General features: G+C 40.1%; 1 protein-coding gene across 1 annotated transcript in view; it reads right to left on the bottom strand.

Annotated features, from left to right (window-relative positions):
* Positions 1-27,809, bottom strand: part of Ten-a (tenascin accessory) — a 596,228-nt gene that overhangs the window by 555,076 nt on the left and 13,343 nt on the right. The window contains exon 3 of the mRNA XM_068225631.1: positions 5,823-6,926. Within this exon, the coding sequence (XP_068081732.1) occupies positions 5,823-6,926 (1,104 nt within the window). The remainder of the gene's footprint in view (positions 1-5,822; positions 6,927-27,809) is intronic.

Genomic DNA, 27,809 nt, shown 5'->3' with positions numbered 1-27,809 from the left:
ATTCTTCCCAGCCCAAACTTTGCAACATTTTTATAACGCTACTCTTTTGTCGGAAATCACCCAGAACATATCGAGCTGCTTTTCATTGGATTTTTTCCAGTTCTTGAATCAGGTAATCCTGGTGAGGGTCCCATACACTGGAACCATACTCTAGTTGGGGGCTTACCAGATACTTATATACCCTCTCCTTTACATCCTTACTACAACCCCTAAGCACCCTCACAACCATGTGCAGAGATCTGTACCCTTTATTTACAATCCCATTTATGTGATTACCCCAATGAAGATCTTTCCTTATATTAACTCCTAGATACTTACAATGATACCCAAAAGGAACTTTCACCCCATCAACGTAGTAATTAAAACTGAGAGGACTTTTCCTGTTTGTGAAACTCACAACCTGACTTTTAACCCTGTTTATCAACATACCATTGTCTGTTGTTCATCTCACAACATTATCGAGGTCACGTTGCAATTGCTCACAATCTTGTAACATTTATTACTCTATACAGAATAGCATCATCCGCAAAAAGCTTTACCTCCGATTCCACTCCTTTACTCATATCATTGATATATATATATATAAACAAAAAAGTCCAATAATACTGCCTTGAGGAATTCCCCTCTTAATTTTTACAGGGTCAGATAAAGCTCCACCGACTCTAATTCTCTGAGATCTATTTTCTAGAAATATAGCAACCCATTCAGTCACTCTTTTGTCTAGTCCAATTGCACTCATTTTTGCCAGTAGTCTCCCATGATCCACCCTATCAAATGCTTTAGATAGGTCAATCGCGATACAGTCCATTTGACCTCCGGAATCCAAGATATCTGCTATATCTTGCTGGAATCCTACAAGTTGAGCTTCAGAGGAATAACCTTTCCTAAAACCGAACTGCCTTCTATCGAACCAGTTATTAATTTTGCAAACATGTCTAATATAATCAGAAAGAATGCTTTCCCAAAGCTTACATACAATGCTTGTCAAACAGACTGGCCTGTAATTTTCAGCTTTATGTCTATCACCCTTTTCTTTATATACAGGGGCTACTATTGCAACTCTCCATTCATTTGGTATAGCTCCTTCAACCAAACAATAATCAAATAAGTACTTCAGATAAGGTACTACATCCCAACACATTGTCTTTAGCATATCCCCAGAAATCTTATCAATTCCAGCTGCTTTTCTACTTTTCAACTTTTGTATTTTATTGTAAATGTCATTGTTATCATATGTAAATTTTAATACTTCTTTAGCCTTTCTCCTCCTCTATCTGGACATTATCCCTGTAACCAATAATCTTTACATACTGCTAACTGAATACTTCTGCCTTTTGAAGATCCTCACATACACACTCCCCTTGTTCAATAATTATTCCTGGAATGTCTTTCTTGGAACCTGTTTCTGCCTTAAAATACCTATACATACCCTTGCATTTTTTCACTAAAATTTGTATGACTGCCAATTATGCTTGCCATCATGTTATCCTTAGCTGCCTTCTTTGCTAGATTCAATTTTCTAGTAAGTTCCTTCAATTTCTCCTTACTTCCACAGCCATTTCTAACTTTATTTCTTTCCAATCTGTGTACCTTCTTTTTAGTCTCTTTAGTTCTCTATTATGAGCCGGCCCTGTGGTGTAGGGGTAGCGTGCCTGCCTCTTACCCGAAGGCCCCGGGTTCGATTCCTGGCCAGGTCAGGGATTTTTACTTTGACCTGAGGGCTGGTTCGAGGTCCACTCAGCCTACGTGATTAGAATTGAGGAGCTATCTGACGGTGAGATAGCGGCCCCGGTATAGAAAGCCAAGAATAACGGCTGAGAGGATTCGTCGTGCTGACCACACGACACCTCGCAATCTGCAGGCCTTCGGGCTGAGCAGCGGTCGCTTGGTAGGCCAAGGCCCTTCAAGGGCTGTAGTGCCATGGGGTTTAGTTTAGTTCTCTATTATAATAAGGTGGGTCTTTACCATTCCTTCCCACCTTTAAAGGTACAAACCTGTTTTCACATTCCTCAACAATTGCTTTAAACCCATCCCAGAGTCTGTCTACATTTTTGTTTACCGTTTTCCACCGATCATTATTACTTTTTAGAAACTGCCTCATGCCTGCTTTATCAGCCATATGGTACTGCCTAATAGTCCTACTTTTAAGACCTTCCTTTCTATCATATTTATTTTTAACTATGACAGAAACGGCTTCATGATCACTAATGCCATCTATTACTTTGGTTTCTCTATAGAGCTCATCTGGTTTTACTAGCACCACATCCAGGATATTTTTCCCTCTGGTTGGTTCCATCACTTTCTGAATCAGCTGTCCTACCCATATTAGCTTATTTGCCATTTGTTAGTCATGCTTCCCGTCGTTCACATTTCCTTCCGAATTGACATTTGGTAAATTCAGATCTCCCGCTACAATCACATTCCTTTCCATGTTGTTTCCCACATAGCTGGTTATCTTATCAAATAATTCTGAATCCGTGTCTAAGATGTAATGAAATGAAATGATTGTTGGATGCAATAGCGAGTGGTTGGCTGTTCCAAGTGCTCTGTACTATCTTAGTGATAAAGTAGTTAATACTTATAGAAATTTAGCTAAGACAGAGAGCAAGAGAGAGTGAGTGAGAGTGTATGTGAGAGAGAGAGAGAGAGAGAGAGAGATACATTTAGTGTTTAGTGTTGACTTGTACTATTTGAGATTAGTGACATTTATTTAAATTTTTACATCGAGTAATTCTGTAGACATTCGCTAGATTACGTGTTGTAGGTTAGGTTTTACTCTGCTTCATCTTTGGATTGTGAGAAAGAAGAAATAATATCAACTTCTTTTATTATTTAACTGTCTTTAGAGATTTTTGCCACTTTAAGGTTAAGATACCAGGCTAAAAGAACTTCAAATTGGTATCCTAACCTTATTATTTAAATATTGGTAGGTATGTTGGTAGAATACTTACAAAGATAGGATATTATAAGGAGTTGTAACTTTTGCAGCAGTTACATTCATACAGGCAACAGACACAGTATTTCAAATAGCAGTAAAATGGTTCTACCGATCACGATGGTAATAATTTCTCTAAATAACACAATACCCTTGTAAATTTTGCCATATGGCGTCACGGTGGTCTTCAAATTTGAGATGGCGTAACGCCATATGGCGGCACACCGTTCTTGAAATCAGAGTTGCGTGACGCCATATGGCGGCACAGTTGAGTTTCAGCCGATGCGCCGTAGATAATCAGCTGTGACATCTATGCGTGTAAAATTGGAACTACGTGAAGGGCGAACTTCAGGGTCTATTCCAGCTATGTATTTTTACTGTATGCCACCATGTGGCGCCACAGTATTCTTCCGAAGCCACTGACTGGCCAGTGGTCATTGTCACAGGTGAAAGCGCGCCAGGCTTTGTTTATTCCACGTTTACGTACGTATTATCACTCAGTTTATATAGTTGTGCAAAAATATTAAAAAATGGAAGATATTGGTAATAATCTTACGAGGGAACACATACATGTGTTACACTCGGATTCGGTTGAAATTTGGTAGGAATATTCGTGGGAGGCAGTGGAATGCCAAGGTGAAAACTGCATGTACCCAGCGCAAGTTTAAACCCAAAATTGAGCAAATAAAGTCATAAAATTAAAAGTGCCGCGGGAGTATCGGGGTGTGGCGGAGAGGTAGGGAGGAGCGAAGCAGCGGACGTGAACCAACCGGGCTGCGTCGAGCTGCGCCAGTAGCCAGGTAGCGTGTAGTTAGCGCGTTCCCCTTAACTTCCCGATCAGATGTGCAAAACGTAAATATGAAAACAGCACATGAAACAAGTGTACAAAAGAACGATGTTTGAACAACGATGCCAATAAGGTTTGAAAAATTACAACGAGTAACAAGAACTCGGGCATGCCGAGACGCATATTTTCATTGTTTAGAGTTATCAGAAAACTGTTCACAACAATATGTAATGTAATATAAGTACTTGTTTTGCATTTTACTAGGTTTTCATAAATATTGCGTTAATTTGAATTGGGAAATAAATATCCTGTATTGGAAATTCGTATTGAACATTCCATGTCAAAAAATCCTGTGACACCATATGGCGTCACGCTATATTTTATCTTTCCTAAAAATTGACGTGACACCATATGGCGTCACGGATGACCATGCTATGGTGAGATAAAATTACTTAGTACATCATATAAATACATCCCAAGATTATATAAACAGTCTACAACGCGTACAATTGCTTTGGCACCAGCGGAATGCAATTCAAAAACATGCCTGGCACCAGTGGAATAGTGTGCTACAATCGGCTCGGCACTCAACGTGTTAAATAATAATTTCAACAGGATACATAGTATTTCACTGTCTTGAAATGACATTAGTTTTCTTGTCAGAATACAATATTAACAGACTGGAATGTTGCTTGTAAAAGCAATGCTGACACATAAAATGCATGATCAAACGAACAATGGCACAGAGTTTATCTCTTTTCATGAACAATACTATACTGGCTTTTTAACGATGCTGTGTTCCAGAGTTGGAATGACTCCGCCACAGACAGTGGTAAATACTGTTCTGCCGTTTTCCGTTAAGTTTGCATCTGCCCATTCCTATCAGTGCCACATAGCAGGGATCAAATAGCTGGAATACTATTATACTATGTCTTTATTATCGTGGATAAATTTCCGTGTTTCGCCATTATTAGTTGCCTCCTCTATCAGAACCTTATCTTTACATCCAACTACCTTTGCATATTGCTGACTGAATACTTCTGCCTTCTGGAAGTCCTATAATAACAGAAATATTCATAATTTAGACTTTCTTGCTCAATCCATGTCAATGCCAAGCATCAATAACATGAAAATATTGTTCGATCACGTTAACTGGCGATAGTGGTGTTTTGTCGAGTTCAGCATCAAGGGAAAATGGATGGGTGGGTTAATGACACTTGGTATTTCAGTTTAGAATAAGGTTGTATATGATCTTAACTATAAGTTGTTCAAAACATTTCTGCAGTTAGAAGGGGCCTAAGGCATAAAAATTGATGTACCTCCCTTATGGTTGGTTTTACACAAAAATAGCTCACGGCGAGTGTTTTTTCTAAACTTTTTTCTCATACAGCAAAAATAAGGGAAATACTGGTGGCAGGCGTATGAAAGTTCAAGAGCCGGTAACTAACAAATGTTAGAAATTATATTATTCCCTTCTTATTAAGTTCATCTGTAAACTATATATTCCAAAATATTAGAAGACCAACAAATCAGTACTGTACTTACTCTATGGACTGTAAAGAGATTTGCTATGGAGATTGTTCCAGCACTTTTGATAGGTTTTATACATCTGTCAGCAGTTTTTTAATATTAACCTGACACTTGCCTTTCTTTTATATGGGAAGGAAGAGAACAAATGAAGATCACCAGTAATGCATTTAATAAAAATGAAAGTGCAAAGGACTACAGAGAGCAGAGAAGCGAGTATGTGTCTTAAAATCTGGAGAACAGTATGAGGAGTGGACAAACATGTAATCATGCACATGGTAAGTGATTTTTGGTCAATGACGAGTACCGGAGCTAGTAATAAAGATATGTTAACAGTAATATTATTTATAAAACTTATTCAGTCATAATGAAAATTGTCTACTATAATCTTCTTGTGATAGAAGATGTTTATAAAACATATATCTCAAAATTCAGTTATAGATTTGGACCAGTATGCGTTTTAAATGTCATCTCAGATTATTTTATTTATAAGAAATTATATTATTCCCTTCTTATTAAGGTCAACTGTAAACTATATATTCCAAAATATTAGAACAATAAATCAGTACTTACTTTTTGAACAGTCAATTCCTTCATAGCCATCGATACAGTCACATTTGCCAAGGTAACATGAACCATGTCCACTACAATCATTTGGACAAGCAGTAGACACACCTTCTGCTTCAGCTACAACCATGGTAACTTCATGGGGCTGTAGATCGTCATTGTAGACAGACAAGAACCACCGACCAGTATCCAAATACTGCAATAATGTAACATTTACCATCATTAGACCTAGCATACTTTCAGAAATACCTACACCTGATGACCGTTTGCTTATTTTGTGACTCTGAAGTTTTCCTTTTCTTGCTACAGAACTTTTTGTAACACGACTTTCTTTAGAAATATTTTGTAATTTCTGGAGATTCTTATGAATTTTTCTTAATTTTTCAGGCTTGTGTTTTGAACCTATACTCGCACTTGGAAGGAAATGATTTGTAGATTCACCATATGAATCTTCATAACCACTTGCAGTTGATTTTACACTCTCAGACACTGGCTCACCATCATCTAAACTTTCTGGACTCTTTTCTAGGTGATTATGATTTACAATGAATGGAGGAGGAGGTATAACATATAAAATATCATCTCTTGTGTTAAATCTGTGATCACGCCACTTCTGTGTAGTTGAAGTTGTGAAGCTCACAGCAGGTACAACTGCCGAAGAAGTCTGATACCGCATTAGATCTTCACTAGCACCAATAGAGTCTAAAACATTACCACCCATTACAAACGTTCCAGCAAGAGACCTTTTGAGTCTATGATCCACACGACCACCTTTTACAAATTCAACAAAATCATACTGCGTAACACTTGGAGGCACATTGCGACGACCATATACAGCAAAGTTTGCTCCCCATGGAAGAGTAAAGTTAAGTCTTATAAATGCAGGTTGTTTATTCCGGAATTCTGAATTCCAGAACTGAAGTGGAGGGATTGTTGCAGAATGAGGAGTACCAAGTTCTCGCATTTCCAATTGTTGTTGCTGTTGCTGCTGTGGCTGTTGCTGCTCCAGAGTGGGCGGCTGTTGTGGTTGCTGTTGTTGCAGGTCACTTGATTTGTTTACTGAACTCCCTTGCTGACTTGAATGGACTGCTGTACTTGTTGGCAGAGATTCTGAAACATAAATTCCAATACAGTACGTAACTAAAAAATATTTTAAAATTTATTTCTCATTAAAGGAAACAATACTAATATTTAGATTTGTGTAAAGCTTAAGAAATGGAAATTACTGCCACTTAAGATATACAATAGTGTATATACCATGTATTAATTTATATTTTAAATTGTTATCGTGTCCTTTGTCTGTGTTAGACCATGCTCTTATTTTATGTACCTTGTGTATACATTACCAATGTGTCAAATACATTTCAGTATTGTGTATCAAGCTGACAGATTTATCCCTATTTGGTCCAAAGTAGCCAAAATTTACTGGGTAAAAAAATGAAATGGCATATGGCTTTTAGTGCCGGGAGATCCCAGGACGGCTTCGGCTCGCCAGGTGCAGGTCTTTTGATTTGACTCCCGTAGGCGACCTGTTTGTCGTGATGAGGATGAAATGATGATGAAGACAACACATACACTCAGCCCCCGTGTCAGGGAAATTAACCAATGATGGTTAAAATTCCCGACCCTGCTGGGAATCGAACCCGGGACCCTTGTGACCAAAGGCCAGCACGCTAACCATTTAGCCATAGAGCCAGACATTTACTGGGTACAAAGGTGTGTCTGCCTTAGGTATATTGTATCCTCATTCCCAGGCACCCATGAGCCCCAAAGACAACTTTAGATCACAGGAATGCGTCTCTCAACTGGAGGCAGACAAAAAGTTTCCAGAACAGTTCTGTAACTTTGTAAATCCTGTATTTTCATGCTCTGTTCTGTATACTGGTATTATGTGTATAAGGAAGTTGTTTCTGATCTCTAATAATGACTTTTGGACATCACTGTAGCACAGCATGACATGTGCCAAAGTCAGAGTTTTTGCTGAAACTAAGCCAGTTGAGATTTTATCTGTGTATCATTCACATATGTGTATCTGAAACGATGCTGAAGCAAGCCGAATGTAAGCTACATTATGGCCTTTATGATGCAGATTATAACTATTCCGCTATTATGTTTCTGTGTAAGAAGCAGAATTTTTACAGTGTCAAGGAAATGGATCAGCTCCACGAACCTGTTATGCTGCCATAACAGGGAAAGAGGTGATACTAATGCATGACAGCCCCACGGGGCAGATAGGGGGGGTTCTTACCAGCCTGCCAGTGGACTTGAGCAAAATAAAGTAGCTCTCATGAACCAAACACACACAAAGTCCTTAATGGAAGCTTCAGCAGAGATGGAGACTATCGGTATGGTGCAGTTGGCAAATGAGGCGTTCTATCTTTTTGGAAGTTAATGGGGAAAGGAATATAGTGTTTGTTCTCCAGAGGAGTGGCTCCAAAAGGCGTCTGTTCTCCAGGTAAGGAACTGCCTAACTACATGCTGGCAGCAGCTCTAAAATGCTTGGTGACAGGCTGCATGACAAGCCAGCCGTAAAATCGTACTGTCAGGTTTTTATGGAATGATGTCTCATGGAATCGGAACCACGGTTAGGCCATCCCCCACTGAAAGCAATGTGCATTGGCAGGGTCCAATTAGCACAAAAAGTATGTAAGGGTTACCGTCACACGGGCTGTGATGGCTAAACAACTGAGCCCCCACATTCTGTATAGCTGTATAGCATCACTGAACATCAGGACTATGTCCAGTTGAAGAAGTGAATTGGCCACAGCACTTGAAAGAAGGCATTTAGACATCTGTGCGGTGAAGGAAAAAGGATGAAGTGGAGAAAAGTCATGCAACATTGGGTGTGAATACAAACTCATATAAAATGGAACCCAAAGAACAACTATTGGTGTTAGCATTGATATTTCAGCAAAATTTGATGGTTCTGTGTCTGAGGTGCAATCGTATGATGATCGTTTGATGAAAATCGCCTATGTTGCGGATAGAAAAAAATACCAGTTTTTCAGTGCCTATGCTCCACAAACTGGCCTAGGCTTGGAAACCAAATATGCATTCTGGGAACTGCTTGATGAGAAGATCGCTGAAGTGCCATCAGAAGTGATCTGAACGGACACGTCGGACACAGAAAAGAAGACCACACTGCCCATGGCAGACATCGGACATGGATATGGAGAGGAGAACGACGACGGTGGCCAACAAAATCCCAGTTATGCAGAAACTCATGATCTGCTCAAAATGAACACCTGGTTCAAAACGCGAGATACTCATCTACAGTAATCACGTACTACAGTAGCTCTAATGCAACTCAGATCGACTACATCCTTGTGAGACAATGGAATCTCAAAGATGTTCTAGACACAAAAGTCGTTCCTTTTGAAACCGTTGCTTAGCAACATGGACTAGTCATCTGTAAGCTCAGGATAAAGTCACCAAGAGCCGAATACTTACCCAGAAATAGACCAAAAAGAATCACACGGTGGCATTTTAAGGAGAAGGCAGCCGACACTGTTGCAAAAATTACAGTGCCATCAATCACCACAGTTGAAGGGAGATGGATTAAACTGAGAGACGCTGCTCATGAAGCCGCATGCTCTATTCTTGTGATATAGATGTTGATTCCCATAGGGAACCTGAAATATTTGTCCCGAATGAGTAAATTTATAATACCAATATAAATGGCCCGTTATTGGACATTATTAATTTTTCAACTAATTCATTCCTAGTTGACAGTATTTTGCCCCAGTGTGCTAAGTTAGGCTCATCAGTTGGTAAATAGCACACCCACCAAGACGCATGGCTAGTGCATACTGTGGAAACCTAGGGTTCCCTATAGGAATCAGAATCTATATCATCTGATGACCAGGCAGGCATCAATTTTTGGTAAAGAGACAATATCTCTCATAGTGCATTGGCACTGCCGGTGGCTCCAAGTAGCCTACGCAGTGGCCTCCACGGTATGCACTAGCCATGCATCTTGGTGGGTGTGCTATTTGCCAACTGATGAGCCCAAATTAGCACACTGGGGCAAAACGCTGGCAACCAGGAATGAGTTAACTGGAAAATGTATAATGTCCAGTAACGGACCATTTATATTGGTATTATAAATTTACTAATTCAGGACAAATATTTCAGGTTCCCTATAGGAATCAACATCTATATCATCTGATGGCCAGGCTGGCATCAATTTTTGGTAATGAGACAAAGTCTCTCATAGTGCATTGGCACTGCCTGTGGCTCCAAGTAGCCTACACAGTGGCCTCCGCAGTATGCACTATCCATGAGTTTTGGTGGGTGCGCTATTTACCAACTGATGAGCCCAACTTAGCACACTGGGGCAAAACGCTGGCAACCAGGAATGCAAGCTGCTTTACGTTGCATTGACACAGATAGGTCTTCTGGTGACGATGGGATAGAAAGGGCTAGGAGTGGGAAGGAAGCATCAGTGGCCTTAATTAAGGTACAGCCTCAGCATTTGCCTGGTGTGAAAATGGGAAACTATGGGAAAACCATCTTCAGGGCTGCCGACAGTGGGGTTCGAACCACTATCTCCCGATTACTGGATACTGGCCGCACTTAAGTGACTGCATCTATCGAGCTTGGTCCAACCAGGAATGAATTATCTGGATAATTTATAATATCCAATAACAGACCATTTATATTGGTATTATAAATTTACTCATTCGGGACAAATACTTCAGGTTTCCTGTGGGAATCAACATCTATATCATCTGATGGCCAGGCAGACATCATGAGACAAAGTCTCTCATAGTGCACTGGCACTGCTGGTGGCTCCAGGTAGCCTACACAGTGGTCTCCACGGTATGCACTAGCCATGCGTCTTGGTGGGTGTGCTATTTACCAACTGATGAACCCAACTTAGCACACTGGGGCAAAATGCTAGCAACCAGGAATGATTTACCTGGAAAATTCATAATGTCCAATAACAGACCATTTATATTGGTATTATAAATTTACTCATTCAGGACAAATATTTCAGGTTCCCTATGGGAATCAACATCATCTGATGGCCAGGCAGGCATCAATGTTTGGTAATGTGACAAAGTCTCTCATAGTTCATTGGCATTGCCCGTGGCTTCAAGTAGCCTACGCAGTGGCCTCCACGGTATGCATTAGCCATGCGTCTTGGTGGGTGTGCTATTTACCAACTGATGAGCCCAACTTACCACACTGGGGTGAAACGCTGGCAACCAGGAATGAGTTAGCTGGAAAATTTATAATGTCCAGTAAAGGACCATTTATATTGGTATTATTGCTCTATTCTTGGAACAACTAAACCAGGACAATGAAGGATCGACAAAGACACGTGGCTTTGGAATGACAATGTTAAGGATGCGGTGTTGAAGAAGAACAAACATCTGTACCATGAGTTTCTTCAGATAAAACACCATCTCATTGGAATGCCTACAAAGCAGCCATTAGTGCAGTGTGAAGGTCATTGCCATAACGAAAGCAAACCTGTATGCAGACCTATATGTGAAATTTGACAAGCGTGAAGGCGAGTGGCACATTTACTGCATAGTCAAATCAGCTGAGTACTACTTGACCTAATCTGTTTAGCACTACAAGAATATGGCATTCCAAAACACCTTGTTAAGTGGGTACAGTTGCTCTACATAGAACTGAGGTGTTATGTTCAACCTGCCGCAGGAGCGTCTGATGACTTCCGCATCACTGTAGGAGTCCATCAGGGTTCTGCCATACCACCACTGCTGTTCATTCTTGTGATAGACACCATTACATCAGACCTGCACAAGCCAATACCATGGACACTTCTCTATGCTGATGATTTTATGTTGGCTGCGGAGAATAAGTTGATCTCCTGTGCCAAGCAGAAGAGTGAAACAACCGACTAGCGCAATATGGCTTGTGCCTCAACAAAAAGAAGACAGAATACATTATGTTAGATCCTTGAGAAGTTGGAACCATCCACAATGATGGTGAATATCTACCACGAGTAGAGAAATTTAAGTATCTTGGCTCAACAATGTCCGATGATGGCCGACTTACCGATGAAGTCAACACACAGCCTGGCTGAAGTGGCAAATGACAACGGGCATCACCTGCAACTGTCAGATGAAGGACCATATGAAATCTAAGATCTACCGGACTGTTACCTGTCCAGTTGCTCTCTACAGCACAGAGTGTTGGCCAGTTACAAAGGAGGTGGAACGCCGACTAAGCGACATGGAGACGACGATGTTTAGGTGGACAGCTGGCATTACTACACTGGTTGATGTTTCAAATGATGATATTAGGAAATGTTTTTGCGTTGCACCGATCCAGAAGAAAATGCAGAAAAGCAGTTTGCACTGGTTTGAGCATGTGTTGTATGCAGAGGACAATACATTGGCAAAATCAGCGTATACATTGGAAGTCGCTAGAAAGAGGTGCAAGGGATGACCAAGACAGCGATGGACCGATACAGTGCACAATGACCTGAAAGCTGTAAGACTACATCCACACATGGCCCGAGACTGAATTAAATGGAGACAACAAATCCACACAGCAGACTCTGCCACGAGGTGGGACAAAAGCCAATGAAGAAGAAGGAAAGGGATCAGCTATGTATTAAATAAGACAAGAAAGGTCTGCATATGATTAGCCTAATTCTGAAAGGCAGTACAGAAGTGAACTCACAAACTGTGACAAGCCGTAACCCAGAGGTCATGAGGATGGTCAAAGCCCTTGTTTCTGGCAGCAATCGAGTCACACAGACCCACTGCAAGTAACTTGGGGCCATCTTTAAAAATTGTTAACATGATCATCAACTGAGATTTGAACCTGGAGAAATGTCATAAAAGCAGTGTTCAGAAGTCACATTTCAGAACAATGTACAAACAGTGAAACTCTATAAGAATCACCTGGCCGGTTAAATTTGGTCACTTTAGATGAAGATTATGTCCTTTAAAGCGACTGCAACAAAAGCTTTTTCCAAGCTGTGAGTTAGTTAGTTCTGATTTATAACAGGGCAACACAACCCAGTAACAATCAACCTACAATGATTATACCCAGAATCTTCTCACTAATATAAACTTATGCAATTCTAAGCTATTTTGTAACAATTACACATTAGTTTGTTGACTAAAAAATAGTAGTGTGTTGTGTTTTTACTTCCTGTCATACTTCTTCAGTGTGGCAGCAAATTTATCTACAAAATTGTTTGTTAATCTGAAGTCTTGATTCTTACCTTGAAGAACAGCTTTATTGAAACTATTACACATTCTGTAGGGCTGTGAAATGTTGTGGAAGATAGTCCTCTTCCAGTTCTGAATGCAGTCCATGTTCTAGAGTTCGGGTGAGAAGTTTACTGTGTCATTACTGTCTTGGTCCTACTACAGGGTTTTGCTCTCCTTATTATGAATCCTAGTGCCTGGTATAGAGTACCTTGCTTGTTACCCTGCTGACATATGAGCAGTGAAAGAAAGACCTTTATCAAATAGCATTCCAAAGTCGTTAACTTCATTAACTTCCAGCAGGATGTTCAACCCCAGTTTGTATGGAAAGGTAAATCCAGTCATTTTCCTAGTGAATGACATCGATACACATTTTGATACATTAAATTTTAGTTTATTACTCTGGATCAAAAATAAAATATAATCTAGATCCTTTTGAAGTAGGTAGCAGTCATCTTTTGAAGAAATGGCTTAGAATATTTTAAAGTCGTCAACATATAAAAGACATTTGTCAATTTTAACACATTTAGGGAGGTCATTGATGATGACCAAAAATATAATTGGTCCCAGGTTTGAACCTTGTAGAATTCCTAATTTAACATTAAATTCCACTGAAGAGTTTTCAAGACAGTGCATGTACTGCTTCAGATAGGAGAAGTAAGTGCTGAAAAATCTGAGCAACGCTCGTGAGAAACCAAGTTTGTTCAGCTTACCTAACACAATGTCATGATCTACATTTTCAAATGCTTTTTCAAAATCTGTGAAAAATAGCATCCACTTGCTCCCAGCATCAACCTATCTGGAAACTTCCTGATTGAATTTTGTAAGATTTCTTACAGTGGATGGATCTCTAAGGTACAAACCCATGTTAGTATTCCAAAATTATTGGTTTCATGTGGGAAATGATTTTATCATCTATATAAATAAACTTGTATGGGGTCCACTGTCTGTAATTCTGCTTGTTTTGCCAACTTCTCAGATATTTATCCTTTTTAGTTCAACTTTCGTGTCTGTTTATTATACCATCACGGCGAAATGGCTGGATAGATCTTGACCAAACTTCATATTTAGAGTATACTCATCTACAGGAAAGTTTTGACATGCATATGATTTAAAAATCACTGAGCAGACTGGGGGTTTATAGGAAAACCAGCACAGTTTTCTTCCATTTTCTCTTATACTATTAATTTTCTGTAAAATCCTTGGACTATATGAGACATGTCCCTTCACTTTAAACAACTTTTGTTATGTACATAACTTTGCTTACTCTTCAAATGACAGAGAAGGTTACTATTTTCTGCGGGTTTCATGCTCTGCATTGAGTGACCGACAAACCGACAACGAACCTATGGCAACCTGGCTGCTTGCCACCAGGGAAGTAACATAAAGCCATTTTCATCATCATTCCTGTAAACTCGTGGTTGTTCCTCAGGCAGAAGGCGGGAGAGATGTCAAGCTGCCATTCTGTGGGATATTTGAGGTATACTGTTGGAGCTTACAATTGTCTTCAATAGAACTAAGGGGGGCTGTTAATATTTGAACGGCATCACGGAGCATAGCCCATTATTCACACCGTAAGGTGTTTTCTGGCATTTGCTTTAATTTTTACTGTATTTATCTTCTACTGCTGCTTTCTGCTTTAATATTTTGTCTCTGCCTTGGCCTTTTAGGCTTAAGTAATATCACCATAATTCATCTTCTTATCTGTTTACCTAAGAATTCCTGTGCCTAAATTTCTCCTCTGTTACTGTCTTCTTATATCCGTAACTCATGCCATCACAATTTAGTGAGGGACATTTCATTTTTCAAATCCACTTAGTAATTTACATATTTGTCCTATCAGGCTGTTCGCAGTTATAATCCTATTTTCTATTCATTTCAGCTTTAATTGTATTACTTCCTTTCTTAATTACTCCATATGTATGCAAGTGCTAATTCCAAACCTGGACACACTTTCCTTTGAGGAAAAACTCCAAGCTGATCAAATATATAACATTTTGGCCCCAGAAAATATTGAAATATGGAGGAAATTTTAATGACAGTGCAGACCTTTGTTCGGGGTAATTGGTGGCTAAATGGTAAGTCATATCTCAAAACAGATAGCACGACCGCTGTTCAATTTGGAGGGATCTACAGCTTTGGTCCTATGACTTTCTGTCTTATCTCAGCCCCTTATATGTTAGATAGAGCTGCATTTCTCTATTTTAAGTTCATTTTGTACCTTTTACGCATATATGTTATCGTTTGACACACTTATAGGAAAGAGAGAATATTCAAATTATGCACACACATTGACACCACTAGTGGCCATATGTTAGCACAATTTTATGATTCCAGCTGCCGCTAAAGTATCCAAAAAATAAAGTAATATGTGAAAACTGTACTCAAATTTCACACTATTCAATGTTCTAACCCAATCTGAACCCAAAAATATAGGAGATACAATAAAATCTCATAGGACAAACCATACAGAACACTGAAAGGGTCATCCAAAGGTAGAATCTGTTTGTAGATATGACGTACTGTTTAAAATCAGTAAATCTGGAAATGAAGGTCTGCACTTATATAAATTACATGCCCATGCTTATCTATATACAGTAAAACCTCGTTAATTCGAAGTCGTTGGGACTCAAAAATCGGACTTCGAATTACGCGATTTCGAATTAACCGCCAATTCGCAATTTAGAAGTACCAACCATTGCCGCGTTACAAAATATTCTAAGGCCCGTTACTGCATGCAGTTAACCTTGATTCATAGTTTATACCTTTCAAATGCCATAAAAAAAGAACTATTTCCAAAATGTATCCAAGAAGGTGCATTTACAGTATTCAAATAATGCACTCGGATATCTCGCTGGTAAACATAACCTCACGCAACGCAAGAAAGAAAAAAGCACGATTCAAAGGCGAGGAGAAAACTATGCTGGCTCCCATGTGCAAGTGCTTTATTAATTGGATTACTATACTGTATGCATTTTAGATGCCTTGTATTTACACAGAAAGTACCCGATGACCTTAAAATCGAACTTTCTTTTGACTCTATCCTTGTACGATTTCCCGCCATGGCACTTCAGAAATGTAAACACTTGCCGCGTCACAAAGTACCGTATTCTAAGACCCATTAATACATGCAATCACCTCGATTCACAGTTTAAACCTTTCAAATGCCATGGAAAAAACTATTTCCGAAATGTATCCAACAAGGAGCATTTACAATGTTCAAATAATGCACTTCGATAAATCACTGACAAACATAACCTCACGCAACGAAAGAAAAAAAATAGCACAATTCAAAGACGAGGATAAATGATGCCGGTTCCCCTGTGCAAATGCATTATTTTTTGGATTTCTGTACTGTTTGCATTTTCAGATGCCCGACGCCCTTAAAACATTGTGCTTATCGAACTTTCCTATGACGAGGGGATAAAGTTTCTCGCTTCCATGTGCATTGCAACGCACTACTATGACCCCCATCCTTCACCATTGTACGATTTCCCGGCTGGCTGGGCTCGCATTAAAATAAAGCAATGCAGTTTCACCGGTAATGACAATATTGTTCGGTGCCTACGAATCTACTATATAAGCCACGTTTTGTTTTTCAACTGTCGGCATCGCCAGTGTTCGCGGATTCTGTTTTTCCGCGTGATATTACGGCGTTCCTTAAAAGGTTGAATACAAAATAATTCCGATTTCATTCAACTTAGCAATCATGAAGCGCACTGTAGACCCTCCAAAGTGAGTGTAAGTGCAGAAAGCTACCCCTCCACGTTCCGGAGCGCGCGTTCTATTATGACGCGAAGCGGATAAATTTCGAGTTGAAATTACTCTGTAAAATATTATTGTTTTATTGTTTTATTATCGAATTAAAAGTCTGAATTTCGATAATGGGGCCGACATTGTACTTCGAATTACGAATTATCCGTATTTCGAATTAAACAATTGTAAAAACATGCAAAACTGTATCTCATGTTTCCGGGAACGAGAGCTTCTTCGAATTAGGCGGGATTTTGAATTAACCGATTTCGAATTATCGAGGTTCTACTGTAAAGATGTAGGGGGTCCGCTGTCTGTAATTTTGTTTGTTTTTCTGATATTTATCCATTTTAGGTCAACTCAAGACTATCAGTGGCTTTTAGCTTTCCTATCTGTTTGTCTGTTTGTTCCTCCATCATGGCTATCTGGTTGTCCTCAGTTATAATTCTATTTTCTATTAATTTCAACTTTCTTAACTGTATTACTTTTTTCCTTAATTTCTCCGTATGTTTGCGAGTGTTAATCCCAAAACCTGGGCACTCTTTCCTTTGAGGAAGGTGTTTAAAAGTATAACATTTTGGGCTTGGAAAATATCGAAATACAGAGACCTACATTTCAGGGTAACTGCTGGCTAAATGGCAAGTCATATCACAAAACAGATTACACAGTTGCCACTCAATTTGTTCCTATGATTTATTGTTGTACCTCGAATCTTTATACGTTAGATAAGTAAAGTAAACTCGTGTCCTCATCCCGAGGTGGTGCAGCTCTTTTCAGGCACACCCCCATTGGAGGTGAGCTGCATGTACCATTCCAACCACATACCAGCCCTCCTGCTATTCTTAAATTCCTGGCAGTACCAGGAATCGAACCCGGGCCCCCGAGGACGGCAGCTAAAGCACTACATTTCTAGATTATAATCAAATCTCTCCAACACAATTATGACTGGCATCAGGATAAGGGGCCTGTCTTTATAATGAAAACTCTCCATCTCTATTGTGAATGACAGTCCACAAGTGAGCCTGCTGTTATAGTAGAAACTCCCGAACTCAATTGTGAATGGCAATAGGATATGTGGCCTGCCATTTTCATCAAAACTTCCCCAATGTGCACCTAACATCAGAAACATTGTATGGAGTCCTCCCTCTACTGTTTCTCTGATTGCACTAGGAGACATGCAATTTAATATAATCTTACTGAGAGAGAGAAATGCAATTATTTCTGCTTCCCCCATTTGGAGGCTGCCAAAAAGATAAAGCTTACATAAAAAGTTGATTGACAACTACAAGGGTCGTATAAAACATGTCTATAAATGATTGATTATAGCCTACTTATTACTTATAATAAAAATTGTATCAGTCAATAATTTTGACATCCATGAGGATTTCCTTATAGGACAAAGAGTATAAATTATTTCTTGTTAATGAGCCTTTCAGGGCTGCTAACCCAATGTCCTTAATAAATTGGTTATCCAAAGTAAATTTCTTACAAAAGTTGTGAACTGTGTAATTTATGTAGAAATCCGTATACATGGTAGAATACTGTAGCGAAGCACAGGCACATTTGCTATCTTTCACAACAGCCGATAATACACAAAGAAGACAATAGTTTTCATTCATACTTGATCTCCTGATTTCAGGATAGGACATGCCCAAGTTTTCTTCCAGTTGGATGGAAATATTTCCACTTTGATGGCTAGATTAAACAGAAAGTGCAAAGGACCTCTACGAATTTCCGTTCAACCCTTGATAATATAGGAACGTATTTGATCTGGGTATGAAGATGATTTTAGTTTCAGATTTTCTTTTTATGCCATGATAATTTCTTCCTCCATTATTTCATTGATGTGCAATGTTGCTGTGCTACTTGCCTCATCCTTAGGAGCTCCAAAGGAGTCTCTATTTTGAGAGTACACTGACCAAAATATGTGGCAAAACCCTCCACAACCACTTCACCATGCTTCAGTTCATCATTATACCATGTTATTGAATGTTCTGATATTTTGCTTTTTTTATTTTTTACATACACCCGAAATATTTTGGAGTCCTTAGCAATGTTATTTTGAATTGTAATCTAGGGTTAATCTGTGGTTGTAACTCCACCACTGCTGCTTATCTTGCAAGTGATGAGGAAGGAGGAGGGGGAGGAGTAACACCTCGTTATAAAACCTGGGTCCATCTGGCTCCAGATGGTAGTACCCTGTAAGGGCCCCTGCCAAGGGTTACTAGGTGAAACCTGGTCAATGGTCTCAAATACGGAAGAGGAGTTTCAGATTCCCAACGGCGGAGAGAGCTAAAGAGCTGTCTTCAGGACTCACAACCTTGGTTTGCATTTTCGTGGTCTTTGGACCACTCTAGAAATAACTTTCATCAGTCATGGAATTGTATCAAAGTCCTTAATGGCAACTTCGGCGGAGATGGAGACCATCGGTACAGTGCAGTTGGCAGATGAGGCACTCTATCTTTCTGGGAATTAATGCAGAGAGGAACGTAGCATTTGTTCTCCAGAGGAGCGTCTACAAAAGGCGTCTGTTCTCCAGGTCAGGAGTGGCCTAACTAGCTGCTGGCAGCAGCTCTAAAATGCTTGACGACAGGCTCCGTGACAAGCTGGCCGTAAAATCATACTGTCACACCTTTATGGAAATGTTGTCTCATGGAATCAGAACCACGGCTAGGGCATCCCCCGCTGAAAGCAATGCACGTTGGCAGGGCCCAGTCAGCGCGAAAAGTATGCAAGAGTTACCGTCGGACGGGTGGCGATGGCTAAACAAGCGAGCCCCCACATTCTGTATAGCATCACTGAACGTCAGGACTATGTCTGGTCGAAGAAGCAAATTGACCACAGCACTTGAAAGAAGCCACATAGACATCTGTATGGTGCTGGAAACACGATGGAGTGGAGAAAAGTCATGCAACATTGGGTGTGGATACAAACTCATGTACAATGCAAGCTGAAGAACAACTAATGGTGTTGGAATTGCTATATCAGCAAAATTTGATGGTTCTGTCTCTGAGGTGCAATGCTACGATGATCGTTTGATGAAAATCGTATGCCGTGGATAGAAGGAAAGTCCATTTTTTTCAGTGCCTCCACAAACCGGCCTAGACGCGGAAACCAAAGATGCCTTCTGGAAACTGCTTGATGAGAAGACTGCTGAAGTGCCACCAGAAGACTACCTTATCGTTGCCGGTGATCTGAATGGACACATTGGACAGAGGAAAGAAGACCACACTGCCCATGGTAGACATGGATATGGAGAGAAGAAAAACAACAGCCAACGAATTCCTGATTATGCAGAAACTCATGATCTGATCATCATGAACACCTTCCGGCTCCATGGCTACATGGTTAGCATGCTGGCCTTTGGTCACAGGGGTCCCGGGTTCAATTCCCAGCAGGGTCGGGAATTTTAACCTTAATAGGTTAATTTCGCTGGTACGGGGGCTGGGTGTATGTGTCATCTTCATCATCATTTCATCCTCATCAAGACGCGCAGGTAGCCTACGAGTGCCAAATTGAAAGACCTGCATCTGGTGAGCCAAACTTGTCCTCAGACACTCCCGGCACTAAAAGCCATACGCCATTATTATTATTATTATTATTATTATTATTATTATTATTATTATTATTATTATTATTATTATTATTATTATTATTATCACTACTATTATTATTATCATCATCACGAACACCTGCTTCAAAAAGCGTGATATATATCTAATCACGTACTAAAGTGGCTCCAATGCAACTCAGATTGACTACATCCTTGTAAGCTGACGGAATTTCAAAGATGTTCTAGATAGAAAAGTTGTTCCTTACAAAACTGTCATGTTGCAACACCGACCAGTCATCTGTAAGCTATGGATGAATTCACCAAGAACCGAATACTTACCCAGAAATGGACCTAAAAGAATCAAATGGTGGTGCTTCAAGGAGAAGGATCCCGACATTGTTACAAAATTATTACAGTGCCACCAATCACTACAGTTGAAGAGAGCTGGACTAAACTGAAAGACGCCATTGATGAAGCCGCATGCTCTATTCTTGGAACAACTAAACCAGGACGATTAAGGATTGACAAAGACACGTGGCTTTGGAATGATAATGTTAAAGAGGCAGTGCGGAAGAAGAAATAGCTGTACCATGAGTTTCTTTCAGATAAAACACCATCTCGTTGGAATGCATACAAAGCAGCCCATAGTGAGGCGAAGAAGGTCATTGCTGTAACAAAATCAAACCGAAATGCAGACCTATATGCAAAACTTGACATGCGCGAAGGCTAGCGACACATTTACCGGCTACTCAAATGGAGGCACCGCAAGACGGAAGACATCCAACATTTTTACGGCATCAATGACTTGTGCTGGTCGACTGGAAGCGCAAGAACGCTGGCGGAGCTATTTTGGGAACCTTTTAACTGAAGAATTTTCCCACCCATCAATACCAACCACCTCCACTATTGAAGGCCCAGTGAAGGAAATTGGCATCACCGAAGTCCAGGCTGTTCTGAAGGAGATGAAACCAGGGAAAACCACTGGCCCCGATGACCTTTGGGCAGAGTTCTGGTGCTCTCAACGGTGAGATGCAGCAATATGGCTAACACAGCTTTTCAACCAGATCATCAAAGAAGGTCAAATACCATCAGATTGGCGACGGAGCATTACCGTACCATTCTTCAAGAAGAAGGAAGTCCAGCCGATTATTCGAATTATCGCCCGATCAGACTTCTGAGCCACACGATGAAGGTCTTCGAACGTACAGTATTCTCAACAAAAGGATTCGCAAGATAGCCAAACTTATAACAAACCAAGCTGGATTTGTAAAAATTTGTGGCACAACAGATGCAATCCACACTGCACGGATGTTGGTTGAGAAACACCGTGAAAATAATAAGCCACTTTATCTCGCTTTTCTGGATCTTGAGAAGGCCTTTGATCAGGTGCCACATGACCTAATCTGGCTAGTGCTAAGAGAACATAGCATTCCAGAGCACCTTGTTAAGTGGGTAAAGATGCTCTACGTAGAACCAAGGAGTTATGTTCAAGCTGCCACAGGAGCATCTGATGATTTCCGCATCACTGTAGGAGTCCATCAAGGCTCTGCCTTATCACCACTGCTGTTCATTCTTGTGATGGACACTGTTACATCAGACCTGCACAAGCCAATACCATGGACACTTATCTATGCTGATGATGTCATGTTAGCTGCTGAGAATAAACTTGATCTCCAGCGCCAAACAGAAGAGTGGAACAACTGACTAGCGCAGTACGACCTGTGCCTCAACAAAAAGAAGACAGAACACAAGACATTAGATCCTCGAGAAGTTGGAACCATTCACGTTGATGGTGAAGATCTACCACGAGTAGAGAAATTTGAATATCTTGGCTCCACAATCTCTGACAATGTCCGACTCACTGACGAGGTCACCACAAGGATACATGCAGGCTGGCTGAAGCGGCGAATGACAACGGGCGTCATCTGCGATCATCGGATGAAGGACCATCTGAAATCTAAGATCTATAGGACTTTTATCCGTCCTGTCACTCTCTATGGCACTGAGTGTTGGCCAGCTACAAAATAGGTAGAATGTCGACGAAGCGTCATGGAAACGAAGATGCTTAGGTGGACAGCTGGCATCACCAGCCTAGATCATACCTCAAATGACAATATTAGGAAACGTTATGGTGTTGCATCGATACAGAAGAAAATGCAGGAAAACCGTCTGTACTGGTTTGGGCATGTGTTGCGCGCAGAACACAGTACATTGGCAAAGTCAGCGTATACATTGGAAGGAGGCCCAAGGGACAACCAAGACAGCGATGGACCGATACAGTGCACAATGACCTGAAAGCTGTACGACTACATCCAGACATGTCCTGAGACCGAATTAAATGGAGACAATGAATCCACACAGTGGACCCTGCCACCAGGCGGGACAACTGCTAAAGAAGAAGAAGAAGAAGAAATTAATCTGTAGTCGTCCAGCCAGTGTTACCTACTACAGGATGGAGTGGACTGTATAGCCAGCAACCCAGCGCCGAGCGTTGGGTGACAGTTAGTAACACGACTCTCTAAAGGGGCCAACGGCTTTGGGCGGAAGGGCTCCTTTAGTTGGGTGCTAGTCTCTCAAGGAAGAAATGCCACTGAAATCAAATAGGCAGCATCTGTTCTCCAGGTTAGGGATGGGTGACTGCAAAAGGCATCTGTTCTCCAGGCTAGGGGCAGCCTCTTTCAAAACAGGCAGTTGAGTATAAAATGGCTTTTGTGTAGTGATCCCACAGTAATAATAGCCAATTTCAAGCATCAGAGTTGATCAGAACAAAGATCTAAGGAGTACCCCAGAAGCGAAGTGCATATCTTGTGATTCCAGGGAGATGCGAGAAATGAATTGAAGTCATTGATCCATAGCCTGACCCAGGAGCTTCCTGGATAAGGGTGACAAAGGAAGTAGAATCTATAACTGTGTTTTCCAGTCTGTCAAATATGTATTTTTCTTTTTTCTCTACTGTAGTTTCAACAGATAGGAAAACTTCACAGTTATAGAGTAACCAAGTCAAAATTGAAAAGAAATAGCTTCCACTATCACAAATTTTTAATTCTTGCAATATATTTCTTAAAGGCAATTTTAATGTCTGCTTTAACCTGACTTCTGAGCTGTTTAACCTTTTCACTCAGGTAAAGCAAGGGTGGTTGCGTGGCCTTGGGGATGTGTGCCTGTGGTGGCTGGCCATGCCCGCTCTATGGGATACTTTCTGCTTTCAGCTATCTCACTCGCATTTGATCACATTGTTAAGATATGACAAGTTGACTATTCTTAAAAAATATATATAGTTCAGTCAAATATCTTTGTACATGTATTAGTTATTTTCATTCATGCAAAACTTTCCATCATTCTTTTAGATCAATGGATTTAGACATAGCATTGTCAGAGTTAAATCTGTGTCTTCATTTTCTTCAAAGTCATCGCTTGATATGAAAATAAGAGTTTCATCCACAGTACACAGTTTCTCATGCATTATGCCATACGGTACTGCAATGCACCGACATTGGCAGTGAATAGCAATTAAGTGGCAAATTATTATGAGTGCAAAGGTCATTCAAACCCTTACCTTCTAACTGGTTGCTCCTGACAACTGCTGACTCTACTAGTAAATACAGACTCATAAGACAAATATCATGAAGGTTGAACATCTCCAGCAGTCTAATGTAGCAAAGCACAGAAAAGCTGAATAAATAATAACTGCTACAGTAGACCCCTGGCTGTGTGGCATCACTCCTGCACGACTGCTACAGCAGTCCACTAGAGTGAAAATGTTAAATTGTGTTTTCTCTTACCAGAGGTTTCTTCATTTCCTATGGAAATCTTTCAAGTTTTTAATTATTAATTTCTGAACCACATAGGATATTTACTAAAACTGCAGGGCTTCAATACTGGGACATGTTTATGAATTACCGCAGGAGTTTATTGCAGGATACTGTTATAATCAGAAGTTAACTATTGACCATTGAAACCACTGACACTGTACTATCACACTGAAGTCCTAACTCCAATTTACCGCACTGAGATCCTGGCTCTGCATGGAGCAGGCAACTGGTATCTCGACTCACAGCACCACTACCTAGGTCAGTCAGCCATCGCTCATAGGTCACAAACTAGAACTACAGGAACTGACACTGCGAACAACTGATGTACAATCTGCATCTGACAAGAAGTCACGGTAACTTGTAGGTACGGCACGAGTTACAGATACTACACTCCTAATTACAAACATAACATACAATGCGACCTCTCAGAATCAATGTATATTTATGATCAAACTGTTCATTATGCAGTGCATATAGTAAATGTGTTGGAATGCTGTGATTTTCTCATAAAAATAAATAATATCCTACATATATAAGTTATCTTGTGTTAGTTGTAGGGGCTGCCTGGCCGAGGCGGTAAAGGCATGCTTGGTTTGCCCGGAAGGACGTGGATTTGAATCCCCGTCAGGAAGTCGTAAAATTTAAGAAACGAGATTTCCACTTCCGGAGGTGCATGTGGCCCTGAGGTTCACTCAACCTACACTAAAAATGAGTACCAGGTTAATTCCTGGGGGCAAAGGTGGCCGGGCGTAGAGCTAATCACTCTACCTCATCATGTGCCGCGGTTAACAATGGTGGAAGCCTTTACCTTCCACTCCTCCAAGGGCCGTCATGGCCGGTACGGAGGTTAGTTATAAGTGTTAGTTATAAGAAATCTACATTAAGGGTATGTGTTGGTAACTCAGGTGTATTATTACTTGAAGAAATTGAGTCGATTTGTCTACCTTGTTTTTTTATTCCTTGAACTGCTAGCTGTTGTGGGCAACAGTTTGCAATAAAAGATATGTGTGATGAAGCTGGTGTTTTTGTCATAAAATTTGTTTACCTGAACTGGTGTTATGAGCTAAAAATGAAGAGATATAAACAGGTTATGGGCCCAGAGCGCCACAGCGCTGCAGTACATTCCGGATAATATAAGATGAAATGGAGTAACGAGAATTAACGGATGAAGCGAGTTGTGACATTATTGCAAGCTGTCACACCGCTATTACACTAGGTCATGCACGAGACACATCCCCAAGGCAGTGGGAAATAGACACCATTCCAGAAAAAATCGTGAGGCAAGCTGCCCTAATCAGAAGACCGCCATTTTATGCAATATAACAGATAAGTTACACAACCTTTTATCATAATCTAAAAAGCAATCTTTAAAGAAGATACTCAACACTACAAACAATCAACAAATATCTGAAGACTGCTATACACAGTGACTTTTTATTATAAACAAGATCAAGTCACCTAGTGTTTTTACAAAAGTGCCTCACCATAGATGCTTTTAAGATATTTTTAAATATGTGTATTAGAAAATAAGTTTAACATCAATGTAGATGCGAACTGTAATTTAAGTACCTTTCTCACATATCACTTTAACCCCCCACCCCACCCCACCCCACCCCACCCCACCCCACCCCACAAACCCTCCCCCTCTCCCTTCATTTCCAGCACCTAAAGCATAGTTTTTCAGGCTCCCATGGGAATACAGATTAAGGTTTTAAATTGTTTACTATCCAAACGTTTCATCTAAGCTATTTAGATACAGCTGAAGATGACCACTAAGTGGTCAAAACATGTCCTGTGTTTGCTAATATCTTTATAATTCTGCCAAAGGCAAGAAATAAAGTATCGATTAGGTGGGATTTTAAATGAATTTGTTCATTGTGACATTATTAACGGAAAAATGGTGACCTCATGGACCGGGGAAGAAACACTGAATAGTAATGTGGCTAAGCTTGCAGTGGAGAACTATTTTTCATGGGTACTGAAGGTGAAACAAGAACTGTTGTTGAAAGATGTGTGGAAATCAGTTATAGGGTAGGAGGATATGCTAGGTTGTCAACTGCCTCAGACAGAAACGAGACGACGAGCGTGAAACAATGTGAAAGTGTTAGCGGTTATTTTAAAATATATGGGAAATTTTTTTTAGTGACATTGCAAATACCTAATTTTGAGTGACATAGCAATACTGAATCAGCAAAAAAGGCATGGGAGAAACTGGATGAGTTGTGCAATGATGGAGGGCTAGTGAATGGTGCTGTGACCTTGAAACAGTTAATTCATTTTGTGAAGCCCAAGGACATGAATGTACAAGAATACTTCGCAAAAATAAATCAACTGTGGAGGAGAACGAGTAAAACTGGATATGAGTTCACAGAACAACAAGTTGCAGGAATGATCATCGGAAATCTTACAGAGGAATATGCAGGTTGTATGCTTTCCTTGGAAGCTGATTTGGCAAAACTGACAATCTCGAAGGTGAAGGCGAGATTACTCACTGAGGAAAGCAGACATAAACTTCAGAAAAAATGGAGGAAAGGCTTATGACACTGGAAAACATGAAGAGGATGAAGCTCAAGCCATGGCTGTGTAACAGAAATGATATATCAAGAAAGAAGACGTGGGACGAGGAAAACGGTATAGTTGCTACAATTGTGGTAAACAGGGATATGTATCTAAATATTGTCACAGTACCCAAAAGTGCTTCAACTGCAGTAAGTTGGGACATTATTCTAAAGTATGTCAAGCCATACAGAGTGATGAAACATCACAGGAGAGTAAAGCAGTGGATGTGAGTGGAAAAGTGGTAAGCTTGGAAATTATACATGTAGTAACTTAGATAAAGCAATGAGCATGAAAGTTTCTGTAGGAACTGAGAAAATTATAAATTGTCTGTTCGATTCATGTGCATCCCATCATATGTGTCCAACACAGGAGATGTTTATAGACATGTCAACAAATGTGACTGGGAATGTAGGAATAAGAGATAACAGTAAGCTGGATATTAGAGGTATAGGTAAGGTGAAAGTAAAAATGTCAACAGGATGGACAATTACATTTACAGAAGTGTTGTATGTGCCAAACTTGGGCACAAATTTAATATCCGTTGGTAAGTTAACCAGCAAAGGTTTCAAAGTAGGATTTGCAGGTGAGAAAGCAGTGGTTGTAGATAAGAATGAAGATGAAACATTGTTTATTGTAAACAGGAGGAATGATGAATATGTAGTACAGGTGGAGGGAAGAAATGATATTGTAGCTGTGAGTGATTGTGATAGATAAAAAATGTAACAATAATGTAGCATTTAAATGTGTTGGGCAGGTTAGGTTGTGGCATGAGAGACATGGACATGTACATTCTGAAGCTTTGTTTAAATTTCCTATGTCAGAATCGAAAAGAAGTAATATTAATACTTGTTCTGTATGCATTCAGGGGAAACTAAGTAATGAGGGAGTACGTATGTCTTGTGAGCGTAAGGGAGAAAAACCACTTGATGTTGTGCACACTAATGTAGTTGGAAAAATTAGTCCACTATCACTTGGGAAAGCTCAATATGTTGTAACTATGATTGATGAATACTCCAGATATAATGTGGCTGTGTGTGTGAAAAATAAGGATGAAGTGTTGGAGGTGTTTCATACGTATCAGGCAAAGGTAGAAATGTTTCATGGTGTAGGAATTAATGTA

This window comes from Anabrus simplex, chromosome 1, assembly GCF_040414725.1.
Source record: "Anabrus simplex isolate iqAnaSimp1 chromosome 1, ASM4041472v1, whole genome shotgun sequence".
NCBI lineage: Eukaryota > Metazoa > Arthropoda > Insecta > Orthoptera > Tettigoniidae > Anabrus > Anabrus simplex.
The sequence above is the reverse complement of the archived record's forward strand: the minus strand, read 5'-3'. Positions and strand labels throughout refer to the sequence as shown.